This window comes from Cololabis saira, chromosome 20 (assembly GCF_033807715.1).
Source record: "Cololabis saira isolate AMF1-May2022 chromosome 20, fColSai1.1, whole genome shotgun sequence".
Taxonomy (NCBI): domain Eukaryota; kingdom Metazoa; phylum Chordata; class Actinopteri; order Beloniformes; family Belonidae; genus Cololabis; species Cololabis saira.
In genome coordinates, this window is record NC_084606.1 from 23,122,175 (window position 1) to 23,134,367 (window position 12,193).

At 45.4% G+C, this 12,193-nt stretch overlaps 1 protein-coding gene across 1 annotated transcript; it reads right to left on the minus strand.

Annotated features, from left to right (window-relative positions):
- Positions 1–2,581: 2,581 nt before the first annotated feature.
- Positions 2,582–6,522, minus strand: cd248a (CD248 molecule, endosialin a). The gene has a single exon (XM_061710246.1). It carries the CDS (start codon positions 6,313–6,315, stop codon positions 4,054–4,056), a length of 2,262 nt encoding a protein of 753 aa, XP_061566230.1. The 5' UTR covers positions 6,316–6,522; the 3' UTR covers positions 2,582–4,053.
- Positions 6,523–12,193: the final 5,671 nt, after the last annotated feature.

Here is a 12,193-nt window from a genome sequence, read left to right on the forward strand (position 1 = left end):
CATCTGGACGACCAGGTCCACATCTGGACGACCAGGTCCACATCAGGACGACCAGGTCCACATCTGGACGACCAGGTCCACATCAGGACGACAAGGTCCACATCTGGACGACCAGGTCTACATCTGGACGACCAGGTCCACATCTGGACGACCGGGTCCACATCAGGACGACCGGGTCCACATCAGGACGAGCGGTTCCACGTCCCACAGATCTCAAAATGTAATGTGTGTGTGTGTGTGTGTGTGTGTGTGTGTGTGTGTGTGTGTGTGTGTGTGTGTGTGTGTGTGTGTGTGTGTGTGTGTGTGTGTGTGTGTGTGTGTGTGTGTGTGTGTTAAAAAATTATCAAAATCATATGATTGTTTTGGATCTTTAAATGAGAATAAAAAATAATAACATGGGCAATACTAAGTACCCCCTTCCTGCTTCCATAAGATTTAAGGAGGTAAGTTGCAGCCAGGGGCTGCTGATCATCAGATTTTGATTAACTGCAGACCAACTAGTGTTCAGGGAAGACCAAACTACCAAGATCTCCAACTCAGTCCCTCCACCTCAGAACCTACAGGCTTCCCTGAGCACATTTGGTGTTGAAGTACAAAACAGAACCAGGAGGTTTGTCTGGAAGATTCTCCGGGAGACGATGTCTTCTGTCTGAGAAGAACATGGAAGCAGGACGGAGGTCCACAAACCTGCATCTGAACAAAACAGCAGACTTCTGGAACCATGTCCTCTAGACACATGAGACCAACGTGGACATGTCTGGTCTTCATGTCCAGAACCGTGTTTGGAGGAAACCAGCAGAACCACCTCAGGTTTACATGGAAAACACGTTCAAACACGTGATCGGCTTTATCCAATTCCACTTAAGGTCTGGGGATTGGGAAGGTTCTGATTGGATAGGGGGGCTAGGGTTAGGGTTAGGGTAAGTTACGTCTACCGGAAGAAAAACAAACTTAGCCGCTACAACTTTGAAAAGCTCACAATTTTTATGTTTCCTGCCATTTGTTTTTTTAATTATTTCCAGGTCCTCCAAGCGATTTATTAAATATATGGTCTCTGCTCTTGACCACCGTTTACTGCGTGCTGCCATCTTGAAACTTTGTTTGGAAAACAAGCCCAGCGCGGAATATAAGCGTCATGGAGACAGACGGGCGAGGAAATGAGCAGAAAGACCGGAATTAATTTAAAGCAGAATGAGTGAATACATGATCGCGGGATTATTCTATTCAGATTTAAAATCGGAATAAACCAGCCACTTACTTCGGAATTAAGTTTAATTCAGAATGGCCATTTTCATTCGGAATTAGGTGTTTACACGGTAATTTTTACTCATTTTAATTTACTCATTTGATTTTAATTCTGAATTAAAGAGGAATTAAACTTCCCATGTAAACGCACTCACTGTGAAGGGAGGGAGGAGGGTGACTCGACCTCCAGCCTCTAGTGGTCACTGAAGGGGCTTCAGAGCACCAGAGCGAGACCCCCTCTGACAGCCATGCACAGACACACATCCTGCTTTTGATCAAAGCGGTCCTTTAAAACGCTTCCTGACCGCCAGCAGGGACCCAGGCATTATTTGTAGTTTCTGCAGAGACCCTTGTAAACATTAAACCCAGAAGAGCCAGGGGATTTTCTGGGAAACACAGTACCCTTATTGTCCTGCATCCAAGCCTCCCTAAATTAATTCATGAACTTTTATTTTGTTGAAGTCCCTGCAGGGACGTGAGTGTCTGTATGACTGTCTCAAAAATCTCACAGTCACCGTGAAAACATCTGATTTCATACGTTCCATATACAGTACTTGTACCTGCAGTGATACTTCCTGAGGTGTAGTTTCAGGGGCTTGGAAGTTGAATGTACTTCAAAGCTGCGTCTGAAATTCCATACTTCCACCCAAAAACAGAATGTGAGATTTTTTAGTGCGTCCGAAACATTAGTAGGTACACAATAGTATGCGCTATCCATACTCACTCTGTAGAAATGTATTAGTATGGATTGATGGACACTAGCTGATCAGAAACTTCCCACAATGCAATGCAGCGGTGTTTGGTTGCTAAGTGCTGCGCAGATACGTATAAGTCATAAGTATAATATTAAGTATAATAATATTATTATATAATATTAATATTATAATATCCATATATAATAATATTATATAATGTCATCTTGTTTGGGCCAGGATAAACGGGAAAGAGCGGGGCGGTACTGCTACTGCTGCTGTGACAGGAGTTGTTACCATGGTAACAACTCCCCCTCCCAGCAGGAAGTGCCGTGTGGTTCTGAGTAGTACGTCCGAATTAATGCACACTACTGATATTTACTCAAAGGTGTGCCAAACTTAAGTATACTTTTATATATATATATATATATATATATATATATATATATATATATATATATATATATATATATATATATATATATATATATATATATATATATATATATATACTGTTTAGTATGGCATTTGGGACGCACCGCAACTCTGACATTAGTCCAGCTGTCTCCATAGCAACCACCCAAGCTGGAAATGGATGATGGTGATGTTTTCAAAATGAACATTCAAGTTTCACAAAGAACCTCATAATCTTTAATTGTTAAGATGTAACTGGCGTCACAGTTATGAAGCAGAGACATACACGTGTACATCTGGAACACACAACATGAAAAATACACTGAGAGGGCGGGTAGGAGTCTTTTTCTGGTCTGCTGGTGGGAACCTGCCGTGGGAAATGTTTGTGGTTTAATTATGAATGAAGAAGAGGAAGAAAGTTCACCGGAAGAGGTCTGGATGCGGTCTGGACGCGGTTCAACACCGCCAGAGCACATCATAGGTCCACGCCGAACCCAGCGTCCAGAACATCTGCGCTTTAACTCCGTTTTACGAGATCAAACAAGTCCAGACACAGCAGGTGTCCACGCCTGGACGTGTCCGCAGGTTTATAGGCTGAGTCCCAAACGTTCAAAGGTCCCCAAACACGTGGACGAACCAACATAAATATACAAAACATGATAAAATAACCAGTATATACAAAGAAGTACTTGATATCATCAACCGTCCGGCACAACACAGTGATTTTAAAGACTGATCAAGAAGAAAGATCTTCTTTGCTGTGGCGGGGACTTTTACAGTCGTGGATCCCCTGGAGAAACGTTGTGAATCTGAAACTGGGAAAGTCGCCGGAGCGGGAATAGAGCAAGCCGGCGGTCAGGGATGACTCGGGAAATAGAACTAGAGATGACGAACTAAACTCATTTGTCAATAAATGGCTGAATTTGTTTTCTTAGTGGATGTTTTAATGACTGTTTTAAGAAAAGCTATTGTTTAATGGTTTATTATTAAATAAGCACATTTTAAACATGTATTCGGAAAAGAATAAGGAAAAAAAAAGAAAAATTAACAAAATTTCAGGCATTTAAAAATGTCCGTTTTACTTTAAACGTCTCGATCGTTTCAGTAAATCAGAGCGCTCTGTTGCATTCAATGACCTCCTTTACTTCTGCATCTATGAATAGTTACACAGTTTGTATTTTTTCATGCTAATTAAATACCAAATACCAAAATGCCTTCTAAATGAGCCCATCTACGGACGGATTTGTGAACATGGCTGTGAATGGTTGGTACTCTGTTTTCATTTCCCTGACTGATCCCTGATGACCAGATGCTTCGCCCACGCATCCAGCGACAGCCCCGGCCCGTCACGTCTACAGTGATCTGCTATTGAAATGAACCCAGCATCAGGACCTTTGCTGGAAGGAGACCTCAGAGTAAAGTTTGTTACCATGGAAAACAACTAACTCCGTCGGTACACACACTTCCCTCCAGCTGTGAAACCCTGAAGTCAGTGATATATTTTCTGTAACCAGCTAGTGCAATCATGAAGGAAGCTGGTGTCAGGGAACAACAACCCCCCCCTGGACCACGTCCCTTTATAACATCCATCAGCAACGTCAGAGTCCAGAAGGACAACTCTGCCGTCAGAGAAGGCAGCGGTTCACCGGGTTTAATTACTCAAGTTTATGTTTATGTACACGCTGGGGGGTCTCCTCTCCGGTTAAACCTGGCTCTTGACCCCCGCGGCGGCGTTGGGAGCTCCCGGCTTGTCATGAGCCCCGGATATCCAGTGGTAGCACTCGGTGGTCTTCCTGTTTTTGGGCTGGACGGCGCAGCGGGTGCAGTAGACGATACCCAGCGCCACCATCACCACGATGAAGATGCAAATGGGTACGAGGAGGCCCACCAGGAGCCACGTGCTGCCCTGACTCTGCTCCCTGTCGTCCTGGCCGTCCCCACTCCTCCCGCCTTCAGCCAGGGGTGGCTGGGGTGTGGTGAAGTGGGTGGGGGCAGCGGGGCCTTGAAAGCGTGTTGTATCCACATTTCCTGAGTCCTCCACTGGGACCTGAGGGATTTCACCACGGAGGGTCTCCTCTTCTTCCGGTAACTTCTCGTGTTCCGACTCTGTAGAGGGGTCGTCATCTGGGATCGAATCTTCCGGCCTTGGGTTAGGGTTAGAAGTGAGGCTGCGGGTGGAAGTGAGAGGCCCTGGCCACCAATTCCAGGCTCCCTCAGAGGTTGTGGAGGTTGGATGGAATGGAGGAGCAGAAGTGGTCTCCTCATCATCTTCATACCAGACGGGCGTGGTGCTGGAGCTGGTGGTGGTGGGCAGAAGTTTGTCGTAGATGGTTATCGGTAGGACATGGAAGTCAGGATCAGAACTCCAGTCAGGTTCCTTTGCCCCTCTGTCATCTCCTTGTGTCTGAAGGTCCAGTTCTGGGTCAAAGTAAAGTTCATCCTGGGGCGCTCTAGTGACCCAGATAACATCAGAAACGGAAACTTTTGGCGGATTAGTAAGCCAGTCTGGACGTTGGTCGCTCTCTTTAGGCCAGCTGACGTGGCTCTGCTCCGGGTTCCAGTTGTAGTTGGAAGGGTCCCACTCGGGTTCAGGATTGTGAGTGAAAGCAGCCGCGATCTCCTGACAGGAGTATTGATCAGACATGAGTTCATAGCCCTCCTTACAGTAGCACCCAAAACCCCCGTCATAGTTCACACACATCTGCTCGCAGGAATCACGGATCTGGCACTCATCGACATCCTGGCATTGGCTGGGCTCCCCAGGAACCGGTGAAAAGCCCAGATGGCAGTGGCAGACATGAGACCCTGGGGTGTTTTCACAAGCATGTTCACATGGGTTATCCATGCACTCATCTACATCCTCACATCCACCCGCATCATCTGGAAAGTAACCCTCTCGACATCGGCATTCAAATGTCCCGGGGAAGTTCTCACAAAGCTGCTCACAAGGACTCTGAAGACACTCGTCCACGTCCAGACAGGTGCTCTCATCCGGCGCGAGCATGTATCCCTCGGGACAGGCGCAGCGGTAGCTCTCCTGAAAGCGCAGGCACTCGAACTGACAGGGGGCTCCGTGACAGACGTCCGTGAGCTCACAGGTCTGCCTGTCGTCCCCGAGGCGGTACCCCTCAGCGCATTCGCAGAAGACGTGACCACCAGTCGACCTGCAGTAGTGCTGACATCCCCCGTTATCCCGGCCACACAAGTTGTGCGTGACTGAAGGATCCAAGCAAAGTGGGGGTTCAGGGGACCATCCCACCGTGCCGTCGGCCCTCAGCATGCACTGGGCCGACTTCTCCTGCTCGTCACCAGAGGGACAGGGTACGGTAGCATCAGATCCCAACGGTATGTGGGTTAGGATTGTGCTTAGAAGGTTAAACGGCGTTTTGTAGAGGGCGTTCCCAGCACCTTCGCTCCACAAGGCTGAACACATTCCTTTGTAAGAGTAATGGCAAAGATAGCCATCGACGGGGACAGAGCACGCGCCGTCCAGCCACGTGAAGTTATCGCTCTGCTCCTGACTGCTGTAGCTCATTGCAACGCAACGAGGCACTGAACACATCCGCAGAGAGTCCTCTCCTCTCCAGTTGGTATACTGAGTGTCTTGATCACCGGTGGTCCAAGAGAAACCCCTCAGCGGGTGCTTGGCGCTGCAGTGCCGAGGTTGCCGCTGCAGGCCAATCCACACTTGGACTGTGGTGCTTGAATCCGGCAAGTCCACGGCGGAGAAAAGCGCAGCGATGGCGTCGGCGTCCTCTTTGCGTTTGATCGTAGCCAGGTTGCCACCTTTCTCTTTGCAGGCCCTCCATGAATCCAGGAAGATCCTGCGTTGGAAGTAGACCACGAAGCAGCCGTCTGCGTTACACAGAGCGTCCGTCTCCCTGAGGTCCTGGCCCAGGATGCAAGAAACCCCAAACACGAAGAGCAGCAGACGAGCAGCAGGGCTTCTCACCTGGAAGACCATCCTTCCTTCGAGCTGAAGTAGACCTCCAGTCTTCACGCTTCTAGTTTTGATAGCTGCTGTTACTGCACCCTCTGACCTTCTTGGCCTGGTTTTCCTTTCTTTTGTTGCCTATCTGAGCGTTCCTCGCTTCATCTGAGTGTGTTTCACAGCCTCTTCACTGCTGCCCGGCTGAAACTGATCTGCAGCAGAGCTGAGACCACGCAAACTGTCCCACGATCTCAGAGACAGGGAGGGAGGGGAAGGAGGCTGGGAGATCCAGCGAGAGGGAGGGGGTCTGAGAGGAGGGAGGAAGGGAATTCAGGAAAAAAAAAAAAAGTATGCTTTTGGAAGAAAGAAGGGGGGCGCACTGTGTGAATGTGTGTGTCTGAGTGGGGGAAGGAGCATGTCATATGGTTTTCATAAGCTGTGCTCATGCACATAGTTTGTTTCTCTAACACACACACACTCGCCGAGTTGTGGCGCTAAACATTTATTATCCCTCATTACTGAAATGATGATGGATATTGTCTTGAAGAGAAGCAATTGCCCCGTCAGTTCATCAGTTACAGTATCCTCCTTTATTCTGAGTCTGCTTCCTTCTGCGAGGGATTTCCTCGTTGTTTAAGGTTCCCGACGAGTTCAGCGTCTGGAATCTGGAGCTTTTCAATAAAATCCCAAAACCATTTTCAACCGGCTGTTTCTGTGTTAATGAAGCTCCAAACGTGCGACTCTCATTCCGATTCTGGTGTTTATCTTGTTTATCATCTGTTTTCCGCACATCTGGCCTCCTGCACTAAAAACACAACCCGAGGCTGGAAAAATGATACCTGGTCGTGCATGAGAGGTCTGCAGCAGCATTAAAAACAACACAGCCCTCCTCTGTGGTAATAACTCTCAGGCCGTGATGGGAAGAAGGGAAAGCTGTCAAGGTCAGGGTAGAAGAGAGGGGCTTGTAGACTCGCTGTGAAAACAATGACCGGCCAGTAAAATGGAGAGGGACGACCCCCGATCAGAAGAAGTCGGGATGCAAATGAAAAGATAACACAGGTTCTCACATTTACTTTGATTTCTATCCCTTTTCCGTTTGAATCCATGATCTTTCCTCGTCAACTTTTGTATCAGCCTTTTCTTTTTAAAAGTCTTGGTGTAGAAGGGGGCGGTCCGCGTCACTCACGTTAATAAAATTTTAGGTCGCCAAGCTTTTTTAAAATATCATAACTTTTATTTTTACGTTCCAACTTGTTCCAAAGTATTTTTTTAAATTATTAAGACATCCAAAAGCAAACGAAAAAAGTATTTCATGGCAACAAAAACTTAAATAACGTGGTCAAAAAACTGTAGACAACCACCACCCTCGTAACCAAACATTTGGGTTTTCCATGCCACGCCGCGCAATCACCTGACCCATATACATGTACTCTCCTGACGCACACAACACGCCCTCCGGAGACATAAAAAAACAAAAAACAATAATATAAACATTCTTAGCAAAATCATAAGCAGAATAAACAATATAAAACTAAGACTAAAACTAAAACTAAGTTAACAAATATATAAAAGTAATAACTTCAATTTAACGGCTTCAACAGCTTTATTTCACTTGCTAATACACATCCATCTTGGACTTTTCCTCTAAAATAGTTGGAAGAGTAAAGTTTTTTACCACTTTGTAACATTGCCCTTCCATCTCACGACACTTGAACGATGTTCCCGGATCTAGGAAACCAACTGATGAGGAGGTTCAGGTGTTACTTTGGTCCGATTCTTCCTGAAAACGCATTTTATGGCATTTAACAGTGCAGGGTTGAAAGATCCTCATGTTTGTTTGTCTGGTGCACCATAAGAAAACCAGTGAAATAGAATCAAAGTCAATACAAGCTTTTATTATATCATGCTCAATGTTTTCCAGTCGGAGGCACACTTTTCTCAAACCACGTAGGCAGGAGATAAATGCATGCGGTGGTCATTGATCCAGACCTATTTATACTAAAAAGGGAGACGTGAACCCCCTCTGCCAACCATATCAGACCTTCAGCCATATGTCCCTGTTTATTGCTTCCTACTTAGGATGTCAACCCAGATAAGACCCATCAAATATATGTTTCTCTTCATTGTCTTCACCTAACGAAGAGTAAATATCTGAACTATTTTAACAGCCTAGTCATAAAACACGAGTTAACCCTGCACCTAGAGAAAACAGCTGAACTATAGCTGAACTCCTGAAAAGGAGGTGACTCTGCAAATAGAGAAAAACCACCAGTGTAGAATCTTGTAGAAAAACCCTTCAAACCTTTAAACCATTTCATAAAATCCTAACAAAATTGTTGGATCTTTTTGTTTCAAAGCGTCTCCAGCATGGAGAGATCAGGACTGCAGACCAGCCCAGAACCCTGTTCTTCATCAGTCATGGCTCGGTAACGTGTCCAGAAGGTGGTTTTATGTCATCTTTTCTTGAAGCATTCATGGACGTCTCTGGAAAACGCGTGGTCTTGAAGGCACCTGATGGTGCTCCATGACCTCAGAGGTCTTTTCTGGACTGATTCCCCCGTCAGGACTCTGAAACACTGCAGAGTCTGGGATCTGGGCCGGTGGCTGATAACAGTCTGGGTGGGATCCACTTCTTCCAAGAAGATCTTTGTGCACGGTTTGATGGTCCGTCCCAGATGCCTTGAGCCCAGAGATGTCCAGTAATCAGAGATCCCAGGTGTCCAGCTTAGTCCTTCTCTTTTGTCTGCATTGGAAATCATGTAGAATTGCTTACCCTGCCTTTAAATGTCTGAAGTAACAGACAGCTTTGAAGTACTCCAGTTTTGTAGTAGTATTATCTCGTGGAAGGAGTCCCGGCGGTGAAGCCAATAAAGTATAAGGAACAGTGTTCCCCTACGTTTATCTCTAGTGATGCTATAGCCTACACTGCTGGGGGAAATTCCTATGATGCATTGCTCTCCTTAGTCTCATAATGAGCAGTTATTTGACAAAAGAAAATAGCTTCAGTCATACTTGAAAGGTCCTGAAGCTTTAAGAGTGAAGGAGTGTGAACCTGCTCTTTGACTGTATGGTCCACACCGGTCACCATCTTTTCTGTGTCATAGGCCTACATAGGTGTTGGTGGTGATTGGCGTCTCCTTCCTGCCCTGGTGCAGCAGAAGCCCCCCCTCCCTGAGTCTAGCTCTGATGGAGGTTTCTACCTTTGATTTATTTATTTACCGTATTTATTTTTTGTCTGCATATATATTAATGGTTAATACTAAGTTGTCAATATATATATATAAATTTATACCACGGTCCGTGTGAATACTCGATTCTGATTGGCTGGCAGGTGGAGGTTAAAAGTGATAACCTACACCTAGAAAACAAGTTTGGTCAAATTGCCTGATAACTTTAATATCATTGCGCTGGATCAACTGCCAGGTGGTAACCACGGCAACGGAGATTCGGAGAAGAAGAGCCCGCTACCGCAGGACGGTAAAGAGCAGAAGTCTGACAAATCTTAATATATATATATCATATATGTAATTTAATTAAACAATTTTGGAAACTATCTGTGGACTTTGATTGTTTGAAACAAATATATTTACTTGTTTGTTACTGCACCATAGCCGAGCGGAGCTGAGCGGACTAGAATATCCCCCGTTGCTAAGTCGTATCTCTGTTCTGTCCTAGTTACTGGAGAAGTCAACACTGTGTCCATTGCATAAGGACCTTATGGGACGGTAGTGATTGTTCCAGGTATTAGTCAGACCCTCAGGTGTTACCATGGAAACTGAGTTATGGCTGGTTAAAAAACTACCAGGTTGCAACGGCTGCAGACGAGAGATTAAATAGTCCGCTCAGCTGCTCAGCTGTGGCTTGTTATAAAACTAATGATTTCAACTGAAAACACATTAAAACATGAACAACTGATTTAATATTTATGTTTTTTGGTAAGTGGCCGTGGTATAAGCGGGATAATGCCCTTCGAGGCGTACATTATCATAAATATATGGACTTCAAGGAGGCAAACCGCGTCGTCCACATATTTATGATAATGTACCCAAATGCATGTCTGTCTCATAGTGTTGGCATGGGTGCTATGGTAACCCTTTTCCACGTGGTTCAAACATTTCAATGTTTTTTCCAGACATTTGTTGACAAAGTTGAGATCCTCTGAGCATCTTTGCTCTTCAGACACTCAGACTTTCAAGGAAATCATCAATACAGCTGCCTGATCACTTCAACCATGCAAAATTAAATGACCCCCCCCTCTTATGAGCTATAAATTACCTTCTAGCTTTTTGAAACGTTTTGCAGGTCTAAAATATTTAGAAGGTTAGATGTTCTTTTCATATCTTGGATTCACATCAAAGTAAATTTAATAATCCTTAATTTATTTGCAAGTCATGCAAGCGTTTTGTGGTTTGGGTTTTTGAGTTGCCTGAGTTGCCTGAGTTGCCTGAAAACGTTTTTATATCATTTATTAGACTTAAATGCAGCTGCCATTTTTTCCTCTGTGAAGGCAGCATCATGGAGTGACGGTGGCTTGATGACGCTGGGGGCTGGTGGGGCATTCACCTCTGCAACAGGGGCGCTGCAGATAAGTTCTCTGTGTCTGGCAGTCTAAACACAGCTGTCCAGACATTAACCAGGCGTGACTTGTGATAGTCACCTTTCTCTGCATTCTTGAACACACATTCATCTTCACGAAGACACAGAGCGGTTCAGTCTTCCTCAGAGCGAAACAATTATACATCGCTACTCAACCGTGACGAGTCGACTCAGAAACAGTACCGCTGTTTCTGCACGTTGTAAGACGTGTGTGTGTGTGTGTGTGTGTGTGTGTATTTTCCACCTCGTAATACTCAACGTAAATGAGTGTATGAGGGACTTGAGGGTTATTGTAGATAAGCTCCATGGAGTTTGGTTTTGGGCTCTGTGGGAAAAAGTCTGATAACACTTATCTTCATCTGCGCTCAGTGATGGAGTACGACCTCTCCAAGAGGAGGCTTTTGTTTATCAATGACACTCCGAAGGGTGGGGATGTGTGGGGGTGGGGTGGCATGACTGTAGCCTGTTCACACTGTCCTCATCGACGCAGCAGATAAACTTCACAACAGCTTTCCTGTAAAATGTAAAAGTCCTTACCAGCGTGGCTTAATGTCCCCGTTACGCTGCACACACGCGCTCGTTCACGCAGAAATCCTTATTAGGACATTGTGTAGAGTCCCTTTGTTTGCCTTGAGCCTAAACCCACCATTAACGTAATCTATGTTCAGATATCAACTCTGACTCCAACCAGGACCCCACAATGGAGTTTAAGCCTCATTAGGACCTGGTTTTGAGTCCCAGCCCGGAGCACTAGGTGATGATTTTACCAAAAAAGGCCCTTAGGACGTAACAAATACAAGAACACACACATATACACAACAGTAAAGGAGGAAAGTCAGAGCAGAATTATGTGTTTGTTGTTGTGGGTCATGCATGAACCATGGGAACCCTATGAACTCAGCATTGATGGACAACAATGCCACACATGTGTGACACGGTGACTAAGTGATATACAAGGTCTCCACAAGTCACTAAATCTGTCCTTGTATGGATGGAGAGGGGAGAAATTTGTTCAGTTTTTCTCTGCTGCCTTTTTCGGTCATGCTTCAACCTTGGTGCAGTTCTTGGTGCAGTCCTCCATGCTTCAACCTAAGGTAAGGTAAGGTAAGGTAAGCTAAGCTAAGCTAAGCTAAGCTAAGCTAAGGTAAGGTAAGGTAAGGTAACTTTATTGATACCCGAAGGTAGATTTTTTTGCAGGTAAAAAGTACTTACTACAACACCATACAGTACTGTGACACAAGACAAACAGGAGAATAACAAAACAAAACATTGACATTGACATTGACCGACAAACAAAACAAATGCTCCAGATTGA